This window comes from Notothenia rossii (genome assembly GCF_949606895.1).
Source record: "Notothenia rossii genome assembly, chromosome: 5".
NCBI lineage: Eukaryota > Metazoa > Chordata > Actinopteri > Perciformes > Nototheniidae > Notothenia > Notothenia rossii.
In genome coordinates this window covers 20,472,429-20,497,473 of record NC_136903.1, presented here as the reverse complement: position 1 = coordinate 20,497,473, position 25,045 = coordinate 20,472,429, and the positions used below count along the sequence as shown (strand labels likewise).

At 39.2% G+C, this 25,045-nt stretch overlaps 2 protein-coding genes and 1 long non-coding RNA gene across 7 annotated transcripts in view; 1 reads left to right on the top strand and 2 right to left on the bottom strand.

Moving 5' to 3' along the window:
• The window catches only part of LOC307039066 (uncharacterized protein), a 26,520-nt gene extending 7,773 nt beyond the window's left edge, over positions 1-18,747 (top strand). Inside the window, exons 1-20 of one of the 2 annotated variants that reach the window (XM_079680832.1) lie at positions 5,258-5,809; positions 8,123-8,266; positions 8,365-8,471; positions 8,584-8,692; positions 9,199-9,315; positions 9,394-9,455; positions 10,238-10,390; positions 10,928-11,119; positions 11,218-11,317; positions 12,001-12,142; positions 12,230-12,413; positions 12,700-12,799; positions 13,466-13,587; positions 13,684-13,715; positions 16,056-16,168; positions 16,428-16,573; positions 16,661-16,755; positions 16,827-16,905; positions 17,003-17,111; positions 17,791-18,747. In XM_079680832.1, coding sequence (XP_079536958.1) covers positions 5,740-5,809; positions 8,123-8,266; positions 8,365-8,471; positions 8,584-8,692; positions 9,199-9,315; positions 9,394-9,455; positions 10,238-10,390; positions 10,928-11,119; positions 11,218-11,317; positions 12,001-12,142; positions 12,230-12,413; positions 12,700-12,799; positions 13,466-13,587; positions 13,684-13,715; positions 16,056-16,168; positions 16,428-16,573; positions 16,661-16,755; positions 16,827-16,905; positions 17,003-17,111; positions 17,791-17,864 — 2,250 coding nt within the window. In that variant the 5' untranslated portion in view covers positions 5,258-5,739 and the 3' untranslated portion in view covers positions 17,865-18,747. Of the gene's footprint in view, positions 1-5,257; positions 5,810-8,122; positions 8,267-8,364; positions 8,472-8,583; positions 8,693-9,198; positions 9,316-9,393; positions 9,456-10,237; positions 10,391-10,927; positions 11,120-11,217; positions 11,318-12,000; positions 12,143-12,229; positions 12,414-12,699; positions 12,800-13,465; positions 13,588-13,683; positions 13,716-16,055; positions 16,169-16,427; positions 16,574-16,660; positions 16,756-16,826; positions 16,906-17,002; positions 17,112-17,790 lie in introns of those variants that run through there. The other variant, XM_079680833.1, reaches the window with a different exon arrangement.
• LOC307039069 lies at positions 10,966-16,049 on the bottom strand. Its single transcript, XR_013808127.1, has 3 exons — positions 14,204-16,049; positions 13,437-13,622; positions 10,966-11,103 (listed from the first exon to the last, which is right to left on the bottom strand). It is a non-coding gene; the product is annotated as an uncharacterized lncRNA (long non-coding RNA).
• LOC307039067 (kelch domain-containing protein 10-like) lies at positions 18,737-25,045 on the bottom strand. Of its 4 annotated transcripts, none has more exons than XM_079680837.1 (12): positions 24,706-25,045; positions 23,769-23,861; positions 23,382-23,600; positions 22,848-23,069; positions 22,446-22,481; positions 22,001-22,155; positions 21,778-21,926; positions 21,598-21,682; positions 21,452-21,518; positions 21,321-21,368; positions 21,094-21,233; positions 18,737-20,644 (listed from the first exon to the last, which is right to left on the bottom strand). In XM_079680837.1, the coding sequence occupies exons 3-12, from the start codon at positions 23,527-23,529 to the stop codon at positions 20,435-20,437; spliced, it is 1,260 nt and encodes a 419-aa protein (XP_079536963.1). In that variant the 5' UTR covers positions 23,530-23,600; positions 23,769-23,861; positions 24,706-25,045; the 3' UTR covers positions 18,737-20,434. The 4 variants fall into 4 exon arrangements, with proteins under 4 accessions (XP_079536963.1, XP_079536962.1, XP_079536960.1 ...); XM_079680836.1 differs by having other exon boundaries at positions 24,785-25,045; XM_079680834.1 differs by lacking the exon at positions 23,382-23,600 and having other exon boundaries at positions 24,785-25,044.

Below are 25,045 nucleotides of genomic sequence, written 5' to 3'. Positions count from 1 at the left end.
ATCTGTTTTGGGACTGTGATCTCTTGAAACATTTCTGAGATTCGATTCATGCGCTCACAAAAGCCGTTATAGGCATCGAAATGAGCCAAAATCCATGTTTTTTCCTGTTAAATGATATGCCAAACTGAACCCCAAACATTATAGAATACTAATCACAATAACATATTTTGCCAAGAAATGTATACTTTTACTCTGGAAGAATGAACGTCCTCCAACATTTAAACTTTTCATTGATCAGATAACACATTTTTTACCTCTGGAGAAAATGACTTTGGAAAAATATAATCATGGACATATCTTTCAAGCTCTGTGGTTGCCATTGTTTTCATATTTGGAAAATATATCTGAGATATGACCAGTGATGGAATGGTGCATTCTGTGGCTATTTTTCCTGACGGCCGGAAATACTAGTTGTGTTGTCAGTCTATATTGTCGCTGTATTGTATAATTAATTGTATAATTATTTGTTTGTTTTACTTTGATGTGGGCTTATTATTATTATTATTATTTTTCGTTTTATGTTTATTTTCATTTTCATTTTCATGGCTCTGTTGTTTAAGTTATATTGAGAAGCATTTTTCTTTTTTATAAATGTTTTTGGTTTCGTCAGTGTGGGCATGTGCGGGTGGAGGGAGGGAGGGAGGGGGCAGTGTAGTGAGTGTACTGTGATATTACAATATATGAAATGGCATCGATTATTGTACACTATAATGAAATAAAAAGACTTGTGAAAAAAACAAAACAACTAAAACTTCAAATACTGTATCACAACTTGAACATAAAAATAAGGATATGACCTCTCACAAGATGCATCTTTATCCCAAAATGTTTAGATTTGGCTTAGTAACATTTCTGTTAGTGAACTACAAATCACAAAATATTTGCTTTACAGATCTGATAGATGCAGCAGGGGTGGAGGTGTGGCTATTTATGTCTCCTCTGACCTTGTCACTGAGCTAATTGCTACTTCTGTAGAGCCTCTACATTTTGAAAGCATTTTTCTTTAAATTATTTTTCATGAAAATAAATGCTTAACTATTGGTAGCATCTATAGGCCACCTTCTTCACCTGCAGAGTCTTTTAACCATATAATTGACACTATCAACTCCATTTCCTGCGGAAATTAAATAATCTTGCTTGGTGATTTCAACAAAAATTGGTTGGATAAATCATCTGATAGAGAAAAAACTTTTCAGTAGTCTAAATGTTAAACAGCTAACTAATGAGCCAACTCGTATCACTCTTAGAACCCAATCTCTGCTTGACTGGATACTGGTGTCACATCCTGACAGAATCTAAAAAGCTGGTGTCATGTCGGATTGCTACAGCGATCATTCAATTGTTTATTGCGTATGGGAAATCAAATTAATTAAACTACCTCCAAAACTAGTCAAAATCAGACCAAATAAAAAATTGAATGTTGATTTATTTATTAATGGTGTTGTTGCACTTAATTGGGACAGATTTCAAATAATACCTTTTGTACAAGATGCTTGGGATTTTCTGCATAAAGAGCTCACTGATGTCATGAACAACATACACCTGTGAGAACGGTTAAGGTCAAAGGTCAACATCTCCCTTGGATCAATTCTGAACTCATCAGTCTCTTTAGGGAAAGGGATAAAGCATGGTCCATATATCGTCATTCAAGAACTATAGCCGATTGGGAAGTATACAGGCATCTTCGAAATCTGAGTAAAACCCGAAATGCTAAATCGAACTACTATAAAGAATCTCTCACATCGGACTTTAAGAATCCCAAGCAATTTTGGACTAAAATTAAATCTATTTTAAATAAATCAGGTAAACATTCAATTAATAAAATAAGAGCTGCTGATACAATAATTCATGACCCATTATCCATTGCCCAAATATTTAATCAGCATTTCGCTAATGTATGTTCCTCACTACTATCTGACTCCTATTTGACGACTGGTATTTCTAATAGTAACTCATACTGCAACAGTTATTTTTATTTTAAGAAGATTCTACCACACGAAGTTCATAATGCTATCAGAGAATTAAAAGTGGATGGCAGTGCAGGACTCGATGGTATAGAAAACAGGTTCATAAAATTGGCGTCCCATATTCTCATGTACCCACTTGCTGATTTGTTCAACCTGTCTTTGTCCACCTGTGAGTTGCCGACTATTCGGAAATGTGCACGCATCATTCCACTGCATAAAGGTGGTGATTTACTTGATACAAATAATTATAGACCAATCTCTATAATATTCTCTATTTCACAAGTTTTGGAGAAAATCATTTATAATCAACTGTCACATTCTCTCAATACTTATAATATTTTATCTCCGGTTCAATCTGGTTTCAGGCCTAATCACTCCACAACAACTGCCCTACTTAAATTTACGAATGACTTGTACTCTGCTGCAGATGATGGTGAACTCACAGATGCCATTTTTATTGACTTGACAAAAGCCTTTGATTTCCTTGATCGATATCTGCTCTTGGATAAACTTCACGGCATTGGCCTTTCTAATAATACAGTGTTATGGTTTAACTCGTACCTTCAAAGTAGAAAGCAATGTATGGTTGTTAATGGTAAACAGTCTGACCTGTTGATCCAACAAAAGGGTGTACCCCAAGGATCAACTCTGGGCCCACCTCTGTTCTCTATTTACATAAAGGATTTATCTTCTTGTCTCATTAATTGTTGTACTCACCTTTATGCTGATGACACTGTCATATATATATACATCCAAATCAGATTTTTCACAAATTCAGATCTCTCTTCAATCAGATTTTAATATCTTACATGACTGGCTATCACACAATAAACTACTGCTCAACAAAACAAAATCTTATACCATGGTCTTTGGTACCAGGCAGAAGCTCAAATCCAAACCTAATGTAGTAATAACATGTAAGGATGGCACTTCTCTGCATAAAGTGGATAGCTTTAAATATCTTGGTGTATGGCTAGACTCTGAACTTTTATTTAAACTACATATAAAGCATGTAATACAAAAAGTCAATTACGGAATCGGTGTTTTACACCGCTCTCGTAATTGTTTCACGCTCAGTGTCCGAAAGAGAATTGCTTCTCAACTTATTCTTCCGATTATGGACTATTGTGATGTTGTCTACCAAAATGCACATAAATCAGATCTTGCTCCACTCAACAAAGCCTACAACAGACTATTCGGATTTGTTCTTGGTTGTCCTTTTCGTACACATCACTGCACAATGTATAACCAACTTAAATGGCCTTCTTTAAATGTAAGAAGACACACGCATTGGCTTCAGCTGATATTTAAATGCATTTATCTTAACTATCCCCCTTATTTAAAGCAGTATTTCGTACCCTACTCGTCAAATCATCAAGTTAGACAATCTTTTCCGATTTATTTCTCTGTCCCCTCTGCAAAAAAATGGATTGGCAGAAGAGCGTTCATTTTCAAAGCCCCAACAGACTAGAATACTTTACCTGCTGCTATTATGTCTCTTGCATCATTGGGTATATTTAAACATGCATTGTTATCTCACTTTCAACTGGTCTGTACTTGTTATTAACTGATATTGATGAAACTGATTTGCTCGACTGTCTCAAATTGTAATGATTGTGTGCATTGCTTGAATTTTACTGAACAGACTGTATGTGGTTTGTCTTGTGTCATGTTTTGCATTTTGTCTTTTTGTTTATGTATGTCTGTAAGTTGTTGCTATTGTCGGGACCCCCTTGAAAACGAGATGGTGCATCTCAAGGGGTTTATCCCAATTAATAAAAAATGTCTACATAAAACGGGGACGTTTTGGTCACCCATCGGACTGTGTTTACAGCTAAGCACACATGCACGCTAACATTAAGACTACAAGCTCACTTGGGGTTGAGGCTTGTTTACACGTTGCTTGACCCACGCATCTGATCTAAACATAATAACGTGTGGGGAAAAAAAATATTTAAAGTTATTTAATAATTGTGACATTTATTGTACTTTTTGATGGATGAATGATGCTCAAGGTGATGGGGCAAATAAGACAACTGAGGGGGCAAGGGGGCAATGCCCCCTTTTGCCCCCTCGTGGTGCCGGGCCCGGTACAGGCCCTTATATGAGGTGTGACTTGTGCCATAGAACAGATAACTAAGCTGACTGAGCGGAGAACTAACGTGTCAACCATACCGAACCTTCTGAAAAATGAAACGATGTAACAAACTGTGGTCTGGTGCGCACCAGAGAAGCGGACTATTAGGTGTGAATGCAGCAAGAATGGGTGTATATCCCAGAATTCAAAATATCAATCTCAAAACGAGTGTCAAATAATTGATCAGTTCATACAGCAGAAATACTTGCAGCAATGATTGGGCTACAATGGGTTGAAGAAGTCAGTCCTGATAGGGCGGTGATATGCACAGAGTCACTATCTGCTTTGCAAAGTATACAGTCGACAATAACTGTTAGAGAAGATCTAATTATTGAACTTAACCATTGCTTACTGAGACTTCAGAGAAGGGGAATAGATGTGCATGCTGGGTTCCTGCACATGAGGGGGTTAAAGGGAATGAACATGCTGATATATTTGCAAAAGATGCGTTACTTAAGGAAATAGCAATACCAGTTTCACGTGGAAAAGGAATAGCAATAATTAAGAAGAAGGGTATGGAAATATGGCAGAAAAGGTGGGAGGAAGATCAGAAAGGAAGGAGATACCACAAGTTACAGAAATTAGTCATAAAGATCTATACAGAAAGGAACAGACGGGAGGAGATCATCATCACGAGACTCAGACTGGATCATACATGATTACACGGCACAATGTTTATAATGGGGAAAAAGTGAAGTGGAAGAATGCAGTGAAAGGAAATGTGGAACACAACACATCATACTACACTGCAACATGTAAAAAACAGAGAGGGAACAACTAAGAGACAGGGTCAGAGAGGCAGGAAGGGAGTGGCGCCTGATGGGGATACTGGGAACAGAAGGTGAGGGGTAAGAGCTACCAGGAGGGCCATTTTTAAGTATTTGAGTGAAACAGGATTGATTGGAAGAATTTTAAAAACAAAGTAAACACAGTGGTATAATTCCACAAGTGGTGATAGGTTGATATGGTGATACACACTCTTGTACAGTAGGTGGCGGTATGCACCTTGAAGTTGTTTGTAATCCGCCAAAATCCAAGAGAAGAAGTATAATCCTCCACTGGGTTATGGCTAGAAAAGATCCGCGTAAAACCCTCGCGAGAGTTTGCAAGTCACGTGGCTGAATGTTTACGTTTGACAGGCAGCCTTTCAGTTACGATCGTTAACATCAGTGGGCCACAAATTATCGTGAGAAGCTAAACTATCTATTAATTATGTCAATGACAGGGAGTGTGATTGTTGAAATAGGGTGTTAGCGGTCTTGCTGTTCAAAGAAGAATGACAACACTGTAGATCACCAACACTATGGTTTATTTTTTATTTACAGGCAAGTCAACGTTGTCGCAGTAAAAGTCCCAACTAACATAGCTCCTGGTGCAATACAAATTTCCCTTTCAGTGTTTTACTATTATCCTGCTGCATTAATGTGTATGTTGCATGTTACTGCTGTCGATGTGTTTCCGAGCCGCTCCAACGAGAGTTACAACGAGAACGTGACGTCATATTTACACAAGACGGATCCTTTCTAGCCATAACCCCTCCGCCGTGGATCGTGCGTCGTCTTCGGAGTAGTGGCGTCGGAGTTGACTGAGATGAGAATCATTTTACGGTGAGGTGTTTTTTGTTGACCCGCGGAGATGTCCCTTTCAGCCGCACAGAGCTCATACACCAGCAGCCGGAGGAGGAGGCCTGCTGAACACGACCAAGGTGAGCGGCTGAGGCTCATGCTCAGTTATGAGAAAAAAAAACAACTTTATTTGTAACTAGCAGACTTTGTCCTTAACAGCGCTCTGAACGCATTCTCCATTGTAATTCATTCCCTTAGCATACTGTGTATTAACTGTGATATGATCATGTGAATGGAAAGAGTAAACACGCAGAGTGTTGTTGCAAGCTTGACAGTCACGTCGTGTTGATTACGACGTAGTTCCTCACTGCGTGTGTGCTCGTGTGTCTGCATCATGGTCTGCGTGCACCAGGACCGTCTATTCTCTGTCAATGCACACAATGTCTCTGTTACAACTGAACATGAATGGAGATGCTCGTTGATATCTATTTGTGTTGTGTTGGCTGCTATGAGTCTGAGATACTGTACACATACGGGCTGCAGATACATTTAGCTAGTTATTTTCTATTAGTCCTACTCGGTTGGTTATATTTAGTAAACTAATCTTTAAAATGTCCTAAAAATCGAATATGACCTTTTCGGATTACTTGTTTGGGACGTGCAACTCCATCAAATAAATCAAAGGCATTGGGATATATATTTTTTAAATCCTCTGGAGCAGAGAGAGGAGCTGTGGACTATTGTTGATTAATGCATCAGTTAGGGTCACAAACACTAAACTCACAACTTAAAATGAAAGCGTTTAGTTTATTTAATAAAAGAGCACATGTTCAATGTGAAAAGTGACAGTAGATATAGATTAGTTGCAATTTGGTGCTATATATATATATATATATTCTGAGACAATGGTAGGGGAAACACTTACTGCAAACATTTGAACTAAAACCATACGTCACCAATAATGTATAAAATATGTGGAACATGTTGAAGTCAGTATGAAGTCTCCATCAGACAGAAGGTGTGTGTGTGTGTGTGTGTGTGTGTGTGTGTGTGTGGTTCAAAGGTTACCATGGTGACGACGTTATCAAACGCCTGTGTGCAGAGATCAAAGGTTACCATGGAGATGTGCAGTGAAAGGAGAGCCTTTCCATTTATCTGAATGAGAGATAAACTTCTTACATTTCTAACTATAGTTTAAAAGCGCGTGCAGCATGTCAGGACCCTGACGAGCGTCTGAGTCTGCTGTTTGTGTACTTTCGGGTGAATATTGTGGCATTTTTGGCAGATTTACTAAAGGTGTCCAGCTGCTGCTCTGACGAAAGATCAGGCTGAATTTACAATGGGCCTTAAAGGAGACATAAATTATTTGCTTAATTTTTTTTAAATTGCACAGCATTTGCACTAATTACCCAGTTCATGAATGATGTCCTGAATGAATATGCAATAACAATGCATGTCTTTTTGTAGGTTATAATAAACAACCAAATTAAGAGTCTGTCTTTTATGATTTGATGCTTCTGATGAAACATCTGACTAGTGGCTTCCTTTCCTATTTCTTTCATCTTGATTCTTCATTGTGAACCTTAGGAGATGGACAAAACTATTATTAATAAATGATACTGAGTTTACATAGGACTTCTTATATCTTCTGACAACTAATGCACCCTTGCATGGCTAACACTGGTATTTTTTACATTTGTTCTACAGGAAGCAAATACCAAAACAGAAAGAGGAAACTTGTGAAGGCACTGTTTTAAGCAGCTTTAAAGGAGAAGTCACAATTCTTTCTGCTTGCTTGTCTCCTGAGGTCAGACAATCTGTCTGTATGCATTCATTCATCAAGGCTTTATATTCTCAGAGACCAACCCCGGAAATTAAAGCATTAATGAATGACCTAGGGCAATTTCTACCCTTCGCTTATTTGCACTCATGCCTCTGGTTCCTCCGCAGAACAAATCCAGCTCTTGTCAGGCAGTCAGAGGCAGTAATCACTTCAAAGATGGATGGATAGTTGAATAGAACAAAATAATATCTGCCCCTGAGGTGAAGTTTGTTATCAGTGAACTGTACACAACTAAATACATTAACACGTATATATGCAGTCAGTGTAGTCATGCATTTATTGCTGCAATGGCTTCTAGTTAAATGTCCTTAAATAAATATGAAATTGAAATTGATGGCCACGGTCATGTGATGCATGTGATGGCTCTGGTTGAGGTTTGGAAGGGCAATCATTTTGGAAGCAGTGAGTGTGGTGTCTTCATCCAATATGCAACTTTACACAAATATGATTTAGAAAACAGACCTACCGGTACATTATTATAGATTTTTCTATTGGGTAGAAGAAGTCAATGTAATTGTAATAGTTCTTAAATATTTGAATCCCTTGTTTTGGGACTACATACATTTTTTTACCATTGTCAATCTAAATATTTTGTTGCTTTGTGTTGCAGATCTTTCACAGGAGCATGATCCCCAGGCCAGTCTCGATCATGAACAGTTCCACGACCGACTGACAAATCCCACAGACACTCCATCTACAAATCACTCTATATGTCCTGCACTGTGCACAACTAAATGCATGCTCGCACACACATGTAAGTAATGGGGACCAGCACTTTTTTCTTTTTTAAGTAACCGCAATGCCTCTTTTTAGTTACAAATATATTCATCATTTTGTTGCTTGTCAATTTAGGTCAGAGTCATCATGCCTACGATGAAAGCTGGGAGGAGATCCAAAGCAAGAGAACCATCAGAGCGGAAAACGAAGTAGAAGCAAACAAACTAGTCAACAACTACAGGGTAAGACGTCTAAAGGCAACTGTCTTTTCTACGCAAATCAAAGTAGTTTGAGTGCAGCACAACTGACAGGACAATCCATAACACAAACTCATTTTTGGTGTGTGTGTGTCAGTTTGGTTTCAGAAAGTGGAAGAGCCACGTGACGGAGCGTCCATTTGAAGTCAGGTCAGAGGTTGTGAAAGAGCTCTACTCTGAACTGAACGTCATCAAACCATATTCAGGTAGGGGTATTGTGCTCACTGTTTATATATGCAAAGATGATTCAGGTTTATCACAACTTGGGAAATGATTGATAAGACAATTACATGTGTTGTAAACAAGCCAACAGTTTAGCTATGTGACTTACAAAAACAAAAGCCTAATGCTGTTGCAGTAAACTCACAAAAAAGCCATATTGATAAGCAGCAAGTAAAGATTATGTTCATCAGAAAACTCCTGGGTGTTTAGGCTGTTTACCCAGAGGACACCAAAAGGAAAAACCAAGATACATTTTTTTCAACCAAAATTAGGTAAGTGCTGTAAAGTTTTACACTTTTCTCACAGGAGTTATGTAGTGTAAGAACAGGCGTTATGAGATGACACTGTCTCAGCCAGATCTCCAGATCTCAGCATCTAACACAACCAATACAATATTGTAATTATTACTGAGAGAACATGCATTAAAAACCACAGAAATAAGATCTAAGCGAGTACTTTCATTGATTGATTTTGTTTGTCTTGTTGTTAGGTCATCTCATCACTTGTGGTAACGTGGCATATGTGCTTCTCTTCGGTTGGTGGATCTCTCTGGCCTATTTCCTGATTGGCCTCTTTATGTTCATCACTATCACTGGTGTACCCTATGGTATGTGGGCCATTCAACACGGATACATTTATTGTTTATTATGCACACAGTACATGCATCTTTTCTCTCACTCTTAAGGCAAGCTTTGCTTGAAGTTGTCCTGCTACTTCCTGTGGCCCTTCGGCAAGTCAATCCATGAGGTACAGTTTGGGTTCAGTTTATGTTTGAGATGTTCCGCTGTTTTCTCTTTATCAAGCATTAATGTCAAACATCCATATCCTCACATTTTAAGATATTAAAGCGCTGTAAATGGGATTTATTTGGCCTGTTGATCAGATAAAACAGTGTAGCGTCCAAAATCATATAGAATGAAACAGATCATTAACTCAAAATAACACTGCCGCTGAACTACTAGTTAGCGGATCTTACGCAGGGCAATGATCATCCACGTCAAGACAAGAATCTCCATTTGTGCATGTATTATATGATCCAATATCATTAACAGAGCACAATGAGCAGGTTTCCTATCTTTCTTTCCTTTAGTCTTTCCTATGGCTTCCTTTCTTGTGGCTTGAAAAACCCTGGTAAAAAAACATGTGCCTACTAGTGCTCTACTCCCACCACCTGTCTCCAATATATACAATTACACCAGGTGCTCTAATCACCCAGTGCCCAAACATGCCTTCAAAATAAAAGCATAGAATCTACTTTAATAACTAAGAATACATTTACTATAAACAATCACAGCAAGAAAACAAATGTTTAAGTATTAAATAATATAAAGCGATATATATCTCCAACACACAGAATCTGAAGACTCCACCTAGGCTTTAGAAAAGGTTAACTTCTTTCTGACACAACGGATTTATTACTTGAAATAAAATCAGTCATCCAGTAAGGATCAATCACCATATTTAATGTTACTAATGCAAAGTTAGTGCTCTAACGAACACAAAATACAACTTTATTTGTGTTCATCCAGATTGGAAAAACATTGAGGATATGTTGTGAGCAAGCACCAGACTGTGAGTGTGACTTGGAGCGGACGGAAGATGACTCCCCAGTCCTGCTGCCGTCCCCCACAGACGGGACGGTCCCAGAGCTGCCAGGACGACCTCTCCGCACTCCCTACTGGGTAACTTCAAATTCACATAGAAACTGCACATGAACACGGTGCTAATCTTTTACACCACCTGACAATTACAGGTTGAATTGGGCATGGACTTTTATGAATTGATTGGATAAGACAAAATAATAAGTTCTCTATTGCATACATTTCTTGTTTTTTTTAGTTAAGTTTCTATATTTTCAATAAATCTTTTACAGCCCTGCACCATTTTACAAAAATACAAAAATTCCCTTTACACACAGCACTGTCAAAGCTTTATCTTTTTAACTGCAGAGTTTACATTACATTTAATGTTGTCTTGATGTCTGGGTAAACAGTGATCCTTTAGATGGAAAAGGTTTGTAAATATAGTCAACTTTGATCAAATAAAATGTTATTTACCAACATCAATACTGTAGCTTTTGAAAATGCAGAGTGGCTAGTAACTTTGGGAATCTACTAGCCACAGCGTCTGGATAGCAACGAGGTCATTTCAGGCCCTGTTTATGAATGACTCATTTCTCGCACATCAGTTGAAGGATATTTGTTTCCCTTGTTGTGTAGCATCGCTTCTCCACCTATGTGTGGCTGCTGCTGGGATATCCTCCTCTAGTTGTAATCCACTCCCTGGCCTGCTTCATCTCCTGGATCCTGGTCTTCACCATCCCTGTTAGCAAGATGAACGCACGGACACTGGGCGTCATCCTTCTCCTGGCTCCTGAGGACGTCTCTGTCACCTCCTGCACACAGAGGAAGGCAAGGCAAATATGTCATATTTATCACCCACAGCACATCAACCTGGAGATGTTAGCAGTGTTGGTTGAATGCACTTTTTATTTTTGCTTGATCCTTAGCATCAAATCTATGAGACCAGAGCACTGCTGTGCTGCTACCAGGCGACAAACTGGTACTACTACAAGTACACTGTTGATGGGATCAATGTGTTCGCTGTCAGTATCCTTTACTGGTGTGAAATATGTGTCAGTATCTTAGTACTATTGAATTAGTTTTTCAATTACAATTGTTTTCATTATGAAGAAAAAGATTATAGGGATTAAACAGTTATTGTACCGCTGTTTAGCAATAGTGCTTTGGTTTTTCTTGCGTTATATTTCCTGTGCCCTTCCTTTAAAGCCGGGGGCTTCTGCCTGTACTTGCTGAGACACTGACTGGAGTATGTTGAATATAGCTGACCGAAATGCTGAATTTATGTAGTTATGTAATTTATGTGAATTTATGTTGTGGCAGTGCAATGTGACATAATTTTGATCTAATTTATTTTGGTCAAATATACTAATAAATATAGATTATTTTAGATATTAAAATATTAAACATTAGAAGTTGCCTGTATGTTTTTTATTATTATTTTTATATTATGTATTTAAATATATATATTATATTTTTGGGGAGTTTTTTTACTTGAAAAATTGGTTTTTCAGTTGAATAAATGTTAAAGCTCAAGAAAAACCATGATTTAAATTAAAACAGTTTTCTTTTTAAAACAGGATTTTTCAGAGAATAATTCTACCCTCAATGTTGACCAAAAATAATCGTTATTCTTATTTGTTTAGTATGCCACAATAGAGCATTCCTAGTTCCATAAGAGAACCTGTTAACACCTTTAACTTCCTTCTCAGACCTCCTGCCTCTGGTAATAGTTGCCATTGTGATTGGATATATTGACAAAAAAAACCAGTATGCCAGCTCTGACGTCAAGTTTGCCATAGCAATCTGCTCCATCATACCTCTGTCTTATTATATCGGTATGGGCATTGCCAGGTGAGCTGGTTTCATCACTTTGAAACACACAAAGAGATTTTCCCTAAAAAGCACCTTCTGATGTAAATTCTTTATTATTTTTGACAGTATCTCAGCTCAGAGTAACTTTGCAGTGGGTGCGGTAGTGAACGCCACCTTCGGCTCCATCACAGAGTTGACCTTCTACATCACAGCCTTGCTCAGAGGTCACCGGGCAGCCAACCCGTGTCTGCAGGAGGTCGTCAAAGCAGCGCTGACTGGCACTTTGCTTGGCTGCATCCTCTTTATCCCTGTGAGCCTTCCTGCATTTACATCACATTTTGCAGCTTTTACTCAAGAAAAACATAAAGATTTCAAATGAGCGCCAGTTTAAGAATGTAAACGGAGAGCTTACCAACAAACCTTTGCCTTTTTTAAAAGACCTTTGCCTCACCAACAGTAAAACGTTTATTTCTTTTAATACTGTATAATTTCAGCAATCAGTGAAATCAAAATGGAGACAAGAGTCCCTTTCAAATCACACCACCAATACAGCACGTGCAGTATGAATTTAGGCCCTCATTTTGTTTTTCTCTCAGGGCGTCTGCATGATAATCGGAGGACTGAAACACAGTGAGCAAAGATTCAACAGTCGCTCTACAGGAGTGAGCGCTGCGTTGCTTTTCATCTCTGTAGGAGGCAAGTATTTACACACACTATATCCTGTACCTTTAGGCTGTAACCGTTTTGAAAGTGTAGACAATTTTCTCTTTTCTTGCTGTGTTTTTACATGCAAACCACTTTATGGAACTGGCCTCCCTTACCTAACAAAATGATTTGTACACATTTAGTAAGCTGGAGAAGCTGTTAGCTCTTACTCTACATTGCCAGCAGAAAACCCTTTTCATTGTATATGTTTTACATTTAACACTTGCAGGGCCTGTTTGCTGGAATAAATGCTTCAGTATACACATTTTTACATAATTTATTCACATACTTCTGCAGTGGATATGAATTGATCAAACAAAAACTATGTAAATTGTGGCTGTAAAACACCAAATGTTAGCTTTTGAAGGGTTAATAAATTAGCACATGTTTTCCTTAATACCATACCCGTAAACCAGACTTAACATGAACGATTGTAGAAAGTTGCATATTCTGATTTATTCAATAGATAAAGTAGAGATCGGGAGGTTATTTCACTAATGACAAGTTCATACAACAGTCAAAAATTCAGCTACACATTACATCAAATGCAACAGAACCAGCTACATAGTTTGTTACACCCTGTTTCTATCTGTTAAAATTGAAATCAAATGCAATATAAAAGCTTTACCAATGTCACACACCGTCTGTCCATGGCAGGTGTGTTTGCCCCCACGCTGTTCTCCAAGGCTTATGGAAGTCTGGTGTGCGACTCCTGCACCAACTCCTCTGGAGGAAACAGCAGCGGGGCGTTTGTCTGTCACAACTGCCACTACGACCTGGTCAGCATTAGAAGTCTCATTCTCACCAGCGCATCCTAACAAAACATATATGACTTACTTCCACTGTATAATGTGCTTTTCATTTTTTTCCAACAGAACAATGGTACACTGTTCCGCAACCATGTGGAGTAAGATATATTTTTTAAGTCTTGTTTCATAACATCTCTTCTTGTTGGTGCATTTAAAACCCTGACACCATTAACATTTCCACAATGTCCGTGTTTGCTTGTTTTTTGTCACACATTCTCTAGTCTAGACCCTCCAGAAAAACGCGGGCTAAAATCCTTGATTATGCGATTAAACTTGCGGGGTTTTTGCGATTTTATGCGGTGAAATTGCGGGAAGTTGCGAAATATGCGGAAGTTGCGAAAAAGAATAGATTATTTTTTAAATATTGGGCTGTCTTATTTATTCTCTCTCACACACATCCTGCCACTAACGTTAAACCCCTTTACTATTCAATTAAACACATTCTATGTTTATTTATTGTAAAATCAAATGGGCTATTTTAATCTCTCTCTCTCACACACACACACTCACACACACTTCTCCGCCTAATTCTGTTTTCATTTACTCGTTCGTTATCTGACCAGCTTCAATCTTGTAGGCTACTCACTTCGTTTCTTGTAGCCCTCGAAAGGGTTTTGGAGGTTGATGCCTCGGTGAATGTGAGTTGTTTGGCTTTCTTGTCCGCAGCAGCAGAAAGCATTTTCGAATGTTTGAATGAATCAAAGTAAGTCTTCACGGTCAATTTTCTCTAAGAATTATGCAGCATAAGTCTTAGAGAAAATCGACGGTGACGTGTGTTGGAGCATAAATTATGCTCCAACACACAGTATCACGGGGTGCAGAATAGACAAGTTTACGCGACAAACCACGGGTAGCGCCATAACCCTACACAAATGCACTTCATTTCCGCCGGAAGTCTTTTTCACAACGTCTGTCGGTGTAAACCGGTGTAAACAGTCAGACGGGCACTGGTGTAAACACAGCGATTTCGATGCTAACAGTGATGCTAGCTTGGGAACACGATTCTACTTCTTTGACTGGAGATGGCGTTACTCTCCCCCACCCGAATTCAGTGCAAAACTGGGAGGATAATATTGACGACGTGGCCCAGCATAACGTACAGCAAAATTTGCTCCTACTTCGTTCAATCCATGGCAATAGATGGAAAAGCAATGGACAGTCTGAAGGCATATCATAAGGCTGCGCACATTCTACTTTGCCCACATGCTCCCGAAAATTGTTGACGATTTTGTTGAGGGAAGGTTACAGTTCTGCAGTAAATATCTCAGCATTTTAAAACCAAAATAAACTGCCTTATTTAGGTCATGCCCACAGGAGCCAACAGTTGTCTGTTGTTTACATAATGCACAATTTACATGATCTCTTTATGCTGTGCAATATATCATATGTGCCTGTACTGTTTGAGTGAAAATAAAGTTTGATGTAATTTAATTTCATTATTGCACTGTTATTGCATTATTGCATTTCATATGTTCTTTAGAGTGCTACAATTTCTTTTAACACAGTTCATCATTCATATTAAGCTCATACTGTACATAAATAACACTGAATTAATTAATTGTTTAGAGGAAACTAAAGAAATGGCTTCAACAAGAAAGATCACATGTTTAATCCTAACAGGTATTACAAATTAAAATATAAAAGCAGCCCACACAATTACATCACTATGAAAATATTCATATATAATATTAAAAAATACAATGCATGCAGTATTTGTTGTGTTTATCTGTATTTAATTAACAACATGGCTGGGTGCTGGGTGCTGGTTTGTGGTCGTAGCACTCTCTATCTAACCACTCGTTCAGGTGCTTTCTCGAGTGATTGCAACCAACTACCGCACACGTAGTTCCCGAACCACTTTTCTTCATGTTGTAATTGTTATATCCTCTTTGTCTCTGCGATATCAGTGCTTTGTCGGCACAACGGAGCTAGCTAGCAAAACAAACCCAGTCCGCCAAAACGGAAGTGCATTGCATCGAAGGGAGGAGTTCAGGATGTAGAGCGGAAACGGCTCAATAACTTGTGTATAGTTTCCCCCCACTTTCGTGAAAGACATCGGGGTACTGCTTTGCCCGGTCTTTAGCAGAAATGTTCATCGGTAAATGAGATGGATCGGATTTTTTCATCTTGGTGTTTTCCACACGTTCACTCTACGGTGTTGTTTACCTTCTGTGATGCGCGAACTGATGACGTCAGGTCATCATCATCACTACTTCACGTCAAGACGAGTTAACCTTTTTTTTCTCAACTTTGTGTGGAAAAATGCAGGGATTATGCGGCCTTTTAAAAATCTGCGCCATTTTGCTGATTATGCGCCGGTAAATTCTGCGATCGCAGAGTCGCGTTTTTCTGGAGGGTCAAATTCTCAAATGTTTTGAGCTAACGTTTTTTATTTGTCTTACTTCTCATTTAATATGCATCGTGTGTTCTTGTTGCAGGCCACTGGTGTACACAGTGTCTGCCCTCCTACCAATTGCCTACATAATTGGTCTGATATTCACACTGAAGACGCACTCCCACATTTATGACATCCATGTTGGAGGCGGACAGGGTAGGACTCTCCCTCTCGTATTTCACGTTTAAAGGAGTAGGGTTGAATGAGTATCTTATACAAAGGCAGAGAAAAGCAATATACAGGGTTTTTTTCTGTGCTGGCACTCATGTCTGCTTCTCCAAATGGGGTGTGGTCCTGACTGACAATATACTGTACAAACCCACTTCAAAACATATAGCTGTACCTTGAAATATTCCACTAGATGACAGTGAAAGGTGCTCTAATGCTAAAATAATCTCTTTGCTTGTCTGTGCAGAGAATGGCTCCCATGGAGCAGTGGTCCACTGGTCACGGTGGAGGTCTCTGGTCATCCTCATCATGGCTACTGTGCTCACGTCTGCTTGTGCCGATCTAGCCACCGAGCACATCCAGCCCATACTAAACCAGCCCAACGTCTCTCAGGTCAGGACTTACTTCTGAGCACATGCAGTCAGTTTCGATCTGGTGGTCTTCCTCTGGTCGTATCAACGCTTTTCTCTCCTTCTACAGTATTTCATCGGGGTGACAGTTCTCGCCATGGTGCCTGAGATCCCAGAGATTGTAAATGGGATCCAGTTTGCTCTCCAGAACAACATCAGTCTAAGGTAAATCCTGTCTTTTTTAAATGGTTAAAATTTAAAAGTGATATCTGTACATTAATTTTTTTGTTTTTCAGCTTGGAGGTGGGAAGCTGTATTGCTGTTCAGGTCTGCATGCTGCAGATTCCAATTCTGGTCGCATTCAATGCCTGCTACGTAAGACTCCCTTTCCTCTATGTTCAGTTTAATCATTGGTTATTTCATAAAGTACCCAAACTGTTTTATAGTTTCTGTAATCATCTCTTTTGGACAGGATGTGGGATTTGTGCTGCTGTTCAGTGACATGCACCTGTGGGCCAGTATGTTCAGTGTGATTCTTGTCAACTACATCTTCATGGACGGCAAGTCTGATTATTTTCAAGGTAAGTTTATTTTGTTTTGATATAACAAACCAGTGATAATAATTGACCTTAAAATGAACCTGTTAACCAATAGTAACTGCTTGATATGTGCTTCCCCCTTTGTGTAATGCAGGACATTTGAAAAGTAAGAATCTATTAGGTCCATACTGAGGGTCCCGCATGTTTGAGATCATTTATTTACAGATTGCTACTGCTCACCGTTTTAAGAGCTCGTCAAAAGTTTTAAGATGAACTTTTATGATTTGAAAACCAACTTGCTTAATATCTATCACTGTTCTTGTTTGATGTATCTTGCCAGGACTACCCTGTGAAATAAACTTTTATTCGTAGTGGTTAAGTCAAATGCACATGCTATTGTTAGATGATTTTAACCTAGAGAACAAAGTCAGCACACAAGGTTTTTGTGATAAGGGGGTGAATGTGTTTATTTATTGCATTACAAAAACATCAATAGCTGCAACCTTGAATGCACCCAAGAGCCGAGTTAAGTCCTTTATTTATTTATATAACTTTGCTGATATACTTGAAGAGATTTGATTATATAGCCAAAGATATTCAAACCTATAGTATAGTTAATTTTTTGCATGCCAATTCAGTATGGTGGATTGATTGACTGTAATCTTAACACATTGGGGATCACATGTTTAACCCTATGACATGTTACTTTCTGTCCCCTCAGGCACAGCTCTGGTGGTCGTCTACCTCATACTGCTGGCTATGTATTTCTTCGCTCCATCTCCAACAGGCTGCTGACCGTGGGACTTTCAGCCCAAGTTACTTTTTAAAGCCTGAAAGTCATTAGGCCCAATTCCAAACTGCCCCCTTCAACCTACCACTAGACACTTCTTCCCAGTTTGCGCATTCACTTCATACATTTTATTGTAACGTTTTGAATATATACACACACACACACACACAGGGACTGTTCCAAAAACTGAGCAGCTTATGAATATCACATTTTCAAACAAAAGTAGTTTTAAGTTATTATTTTATTGTCTAAGAGATCCTGATTTGAAACAGTTATCATGAAAAGTTACAGAATTTCCTGTTACTCCTGGGGAGAGGAGAGATGCCACTGTATTTACACCCTCCACCTGAAAGGGAACCGTTTAGCCGTGAATGAGACTATGCCATCTACCCACTCAGTCAGTGGGGGGGAAGTGGGGAGGTTTAGAATTGGACCTTAATGTGAAATGTAAAACCCCTCCCTTTCTGACTACTTTCAGTGTAAATTCTGACAGGTTTTTAGTAATTATTTAAAAGTCCGTACAACCATGCAAATGAATGAGCCTTTTAATATCAGGTAAGTTGCACATCTATACTACTGTAAAATGCAGCGTTTGTAAGATACATTTAACAATGTCTCCTTAAACTCACTCTTACAGTCTTTGTAAACTGAAGAGAACATCTGTATGTTTTTGTTTTTTGATAAAATACAACTGAATAGTATATAACGTATCTGCACTAAACCTTTTTGTTTAAAAAAAATAAAAAGGTACTGGTATAATGTTTTTTAGACTTTAACTCAAATGTGACATTTTAGATAAAACACTGGTACCCTATATTTGGAAAGAGTGGCATGGCTGGCTGTGCTAGCTAGAATAATAACTCTTGTCAATACAACATTTTGAAAAACTGTCTGCCTGTTTTTATTGTTTGTACAGACAGGACCTGAAAAACATATGTACATTACAGCCATAGTTGCTTTTGAGAAGACATTCACCTTTTCTCCCGAGAATTTATGTAAAGTGACATGCACACCATACCGACATGCAAAGGAGATCATTTGACTTTCTTTGAACATCAAAAATGATGCCAATATAAGCATGTCAATATTATGCAAGGCAGTCGATTTTACAAGTCGGAGCGTGTAGTGAAGCTGTTGCTTCATAAGAAGATATAAATAAGGCAAAAACAACAATTAAGGTAGATATTTGAAATGAAAATGGGCATTATGATAGTTAGTTATAGATGACTAGCTTCTGTTGACATTTTGATCAAAGCATGCCACATCCTGAGTACGCCTCTTACCCTACCTTATTACAAGTCCCATGCCGTGTTCTTTTTAGAAAAGGCACCATAGCACGTTCTCTGGAAAAACGACACGAAAAAAAAAAAAATCCGCCTATGTGTAAGTATAAAAGCGTTTAAATAGAGTTTAGGCATAAAGGGGCAGTGAAACGAGAATTCATTAAAACGGAAATGTAGCTACATGTTCTGCAACAAAACAGAGGCTCAAATAAATAGATTTCTCTTAACTTTGACTGCATCTCCAGGAGCAGAAAGATTCAGCAACAAAAGGCTCATTTGGAGAACGCCAGGTAGATCACATGGGAAAGAAGGCTTTGTGTGCACAGTTCAGAACAAATGAAGATCTTACTACACACACATTCACAAGTGTTAAAACGGTGTAACAATGCAGAAGGCACCAAATGTAGAACTGAAGTGCATGAGAATCACTGCGGCTCTAAAAGTGAATTCCTTCATTTCCAACTTAATTAAGCTTTAGTTTTCCTTTAAGAGGAAGAACAATGGAGGAGGCACTATAAAGATTCACAGTGATGCCATGATGAGTTAAAAAGGCGTTTGAGTTATCTGATCCTAGGGCCTAATGTGACATTTAGGAACATTTTTAAATCTGTACAGTAACAATCACAGCTAAATGTCAGAATTGGAAGCCCTTTGAGGCTAAAACATAATGCCTTTAATAATTGACCTAATTAGACTTTTAAGTATACCAGTCAAAGTTTCCTCTCTTTTAAAATAATCTGACTGATTACTAAAAAATGTAATTTGATATCAGCACTGTTACAGTCATCTTACCTATGTGACAGTGGGTGTAGCACCAGCTGACTTATCACTTCAGCAACAGTGACACAAGCTGATCAGTCTGACTTTGATCTAAAATGACAACGCAGGCAAATTAATTTACCCTTTTAAGAAGGTCTTTGGATCATTTCAATGTTCCTGCTTTAACAGCAATGTGGTAAAAACACAAAAAACTGGGGAATGCACAAGATAGTGTATCCGAAATGACAAGAGCTAAGCAAAAGAAGGAGTGATTCTGGTGACCATGCTTATTCATGGTGTCAGATGCACGCAGAACAAAGTCTGACAGCAAAACATCCAAACATTGCATTTTGCCTAGAAACAGAAAAAAAAAAACCTCACATTTACATAAAACTTAAGTTAAAAAGGCATTAAATGTTTTCCATAGTCCTCTGACATCAGCCTCTCTTGGTCCTTTAAAAGAAAAGCGTTTTTTGCCTTCAGTGTTTTTAGAGTCAGTGCTGCTCCGTCACATACCGCTTCAGTTGCTCCGTCTATTTGAGCCGCTGGATGAGTGTGTGCGTCAGTCCCAAGCCGAGCAGCTGAAGGCTCGACAGCTGGGCCAAGTGAGGGAACGTTTTCAGCAGTTTCTCCCAGGTCAGTTCCAGCAGGCTGGGCACCACCAACCACACTTTGTACAAAGAGCCGGACCTTCGGTTCCCAAACATGTTGACGACGCCGCCATGGACGTACATGCAGCCAGCCTGGAAGGGGGAAAGTTGCATTAAATAGAGCAGCAGCAATTAGTAGATTAATACATTTGCAGACATACATTTAGTGAGCAACGATTTTGAAAAAGTATTAAATATTTCAGCATTTTTTTTTAAGCAAAACGACCAAATATTCTGTATTGTTGGGTTTACTAAGAACATATACTGCTTCTAGATTATCCTAATTTAGAGCAGCATAAAATAAACAGACATAAGGATGTCGCTCTAGGATCTGGGAAATTGAGGTGGACATTTTGTTTACCATTTTCTGGCTACAGACTAAACAATTAAAAAAACATTTAGAGCTGCAGATGACTTGATAAAGACAATACAGATAAGCTGCAGCCCTACAGCACAAAAAAACGAGTGTCTGTCTCACTCGTGCAGAGGAGAAGTCTACAGCCCGAGTTAGAAGTAGAATGTTTGTATGATCGATAACTCACCGGAGTGACGGCAGCGCAGTGAAAGTAGGCTGGTTCTGGCATGGTTGCCAGCAGCTTGGTCCACTGGAATGTCTGCAGGTTGATCTTCCACAGGTCAGATAGGATCAGCTCTCCATTATAACCCCCACATATAAACACCTCTGGAAGTAGAAACAGAGCGAAACTTATATTTAAAAGAAATGAACATTTCAGTGTGTCCAGATTATGCCGTGTTAAAAACTCCCTACCGTCTTTGACCTGCACACAGCTGTGACAACGACGGGCAGCAGGATATCCTGTTATGACAATTAAATGAGGTAAATTCAATGTGTGGTGCCTAAATACTTTATTCACCAAAAAAAATAAACAAAACACAAACCTATTTTTTCATGGGGTTTGGTGACCATTTCCTCCCAATAATTTGTCTCCAAGTTAAATGCGTGAATCTGATGAAGATAAATGGTGTTAAAAATGAGTTGCACATGGTTTCTCTGAAATATGTTGCTCTATGCATCGTCCCCTCACCTTGTCCATGGGATATGAAGTCCAGGAAGTCCCACCTCCTAAAATGTATATTCTCTGTCCATCATGAGCTAGTTCATGTCTGTACCTGTGAAACCATGCATTCATTTTAGTCTATTTTAAAGAAAATGTGGGATTCACGGTCACACACTGTAGTTGTTTACACTATATCTGCAGTCTGACCTCTCCTCAGGAAGATCTGAGGGTGTGTTGTTGGGTTTGAGGTGGGTCCACTCTCTGGTGCTCAAGTCCAGCCGGTGCAGGTCAGTGCTGTAAAGGTAGCCTGTTGTCCCACCAAACACATAGAGGTAGCCATTTATGATGACCATCGCCTGGGAATGGAGAACAACATTTTAGGACTCAAGCTTTATATCCAGACCAGATTAAGAGAGACGGACGCTGTCACCTGTCCGTAGATCTTGTTGGGTTTCTTCCCTTTGCAGTTGAGGAGGTTCCACCGTTTGTACTGAACATTGCAAACATGGACCTCGTTGCCGTTGTTTTCCCCAAATGGAATCCCAGTGCCACCAAACACAAGCAGGTTGTTGCCGTGTAAAACAGCTGAGAATGATCATTGCTAAACAATTAGTAAATCTAGCTATAAAGTTGTCAAACATAAAAATGCTACTTGCAATAAACAAACAGATATGAATTAGTATTTTCACAGAATGAATGTAATTTAATAAAATGTCACTATATTCAAAAAATATTCAAAAGGTGCAATTTTGCCGTCTTTCACTTTTTATCTTGCAATGACAATGAAATAGTATGTATACTCGTCAGCCCAAGTCTCTACTACAGTTAAATAACTTGTTAAGAATGCCTAATAAGGTTGGTTCAAATCTACTTACTGATCATTTCACATTTCCTGAAGCTTTCAGTTGCAGCTTTAAAAATTACAGTATTAATAAGCATGACATTGTAAAATGTAGACCACTAGAAACATCACTAATGCAATGGTTTGAGGAATTGGTCCCTTTGTTGTTTATACAAATATTTACCCTGTGTTTGGCATGTGGTAGGCACCATTGTTTTTTGGTGCATTACTGCAACTTGTTATTTGTAGAATATTTTAAAGCCTTTAGCATGAATCTGTGTTGCGTCACCTGAATTCAAATATGTCATAAAATGTACACTCCATAGTCCCATATAGTGGTGGTCATAAATGCCAAAGGGTACCTTTAGTAATAATGGTAGGTGGTTCTAAAAAAGGAGAACATGTGTGTGCAGGGGAGCAGCATATCAATCTTTACCTGACATAGAAGCCAGCTCTGTGGGCATGTAACCCTCTGTGCGTATCTGCTGCCAGGTGGCCGTAGCAAAATGAAACTTCCAAAGCTCCCTGAAGAGAGGGTAGTCCTCATTCTCGGACCCCCCTGCCTCCTCAAAGTCAGGGTTGTAGCCTCCAAACACATACAGGTTGGTGCTGTCTGCAACACAGCGGTGTCCGCTGCGGGCGGGGGGTACACAGAGTCCTGTGGGAGGAACATTGTCAAGAAACTGAGAGAATAGAATCGGAGGGATGAAGCCCCTCTTTAATGGTCACACATGCAGAACACAGTGAAATTTGGCCTCTGCATTTAACCCATCCTAGTACCAGGGAGTCCAGTACTAGGATATTTAACTTTTATATAGACTCGTATTGCACATTCCTATTGTATTACTTATAATGTATTTAATATTGTCTGCTTATCTGTATATTATGTTGCATTGTTGGAGAAGCCTGTGACCTAAGATTTTCAACGACATAATTACTCTGTAGCTATGTTAGTTTGACAATAAAGAACCTTGAAGAGCAGCTATTGCACAGCGACCGGGGAGCAATGGGAGTTGGTTGAGGGGGGTGGGGGGGTTGTCCGGTGCCTTGCTCAAGGGCACCACGGCAGGGCCCAGGAGGTGAACTGGGACCTCTCCAAGTAGCAGTCCACACTCCATATTTAGGTCTGTTCAGGGACTTGAACCGGCGACCCTACGGCTCACAGTCCAAGCCCCTACTGACTGTGCCACTGCCGGATGAAAGAGAAAATGGAGCAATTGAACAGCATGTATAAGCATAGATAAAACCATACAAAAATTAAAGAGATACAACTGGGTGGGATTTACAAAACTACAGTTTAAGTATACATTTGACAGGAGGGGGTCAATCGATCAGTTATTTTCTGAATTTACAGCACCTTCTCTCAGAAACCTGTTGGGGATCCGAAGGTTGGGGCAAGAAGGGGAGAAGATGCGTCGAGCCTGAAGCCACCGTGCCCGCTTCTTGGAACCTGCCAATCACAATAAATAAGTGAAAAGAAAGAGTGGGTAAGAAAAATAAAGTTAACTCAACTTTATTTAAATACTTAAATTCATACAATCATTCACCTCAAAGTGATTTTCGCAGAGCACATTTAAAATGGACCACAATAAATACAAGTTTTAGCAAAACTACAACAATAAAATGTTTGAATTCACTAGAAAAAAAATAGGCTCAGGGGATCAACCTTAAGTAAAAGCCAGGCTAAAAATATATGTCCAGAGGTTTCATTTTCAAATCGTCCAAAGTTAAAGTTGCTCAGATGTAATGGGTGGGTGCATGTCAGAGGTTGGATTAGGGGCATATCTGAAAGATTTGACACTTTCAGAAGAAATAAGAAATAAATACAAATCGTTTTTTGAGTCTTATATTTAAATGTGTACCATCTAGTACTAGTAGATACCGTAAAGGGTGTCTATTGGCAGTGGCTGGGGGTTGTCTGGGTAAACATGTTGTGGAGTTAAAGGCCGTTTCAGACATTTAATTTACATAATATTAACTTTTTAAAACTCACTGTCGTATGCAAGTAATGGATATTTGTTTTCATTATAACAGTGAGGCAACGTGTACTGTTGTCCGAGCAGTGTCTCCTCCATGAAGCTTATACTTGTACCCCTCAGTCTCCCATGATTTAATCCCCATTTAAAAGTGAATAACTATCACAATAGCGCTGTAGATGCCTGCTGGGAGTTCATTCCCTGATGTCTACTGGCTTCCGTAGCACGTTAGCTAGCTTTGGCCTGTGTGCGCCACATTGCTTTATCACAGACAAAATCAGAAACAGGAGTCTACATAAAGGCAAGAAAAATACTTACTTGGATTACAATATAATTTTCGATTTGCTTTGCTGTCTACAACATGCTGCTCGTTGTTGCAGAAGGTTTGTTTACAGACCTGAGTCGCGGATGGAGGGCCTCCACGACAGTTTCTCAAACTTATTGAACTGACTCCCGTCCTGCTCGGCCGAAGACATCTCGACAGGGAGCCACACACACACCGGCTTCACACCTGAACCGACACCCGCTTCAGTGTGACTACACGGAGTGGCATGGAGCTGTGAGCACAGGCAATCACAGCATAATAAAGAAATCTTACTAACGAGCGTCCACACCTGCTGCTGCCCACCACCGGCAGCTGGTCTGCGCTGACGAATCA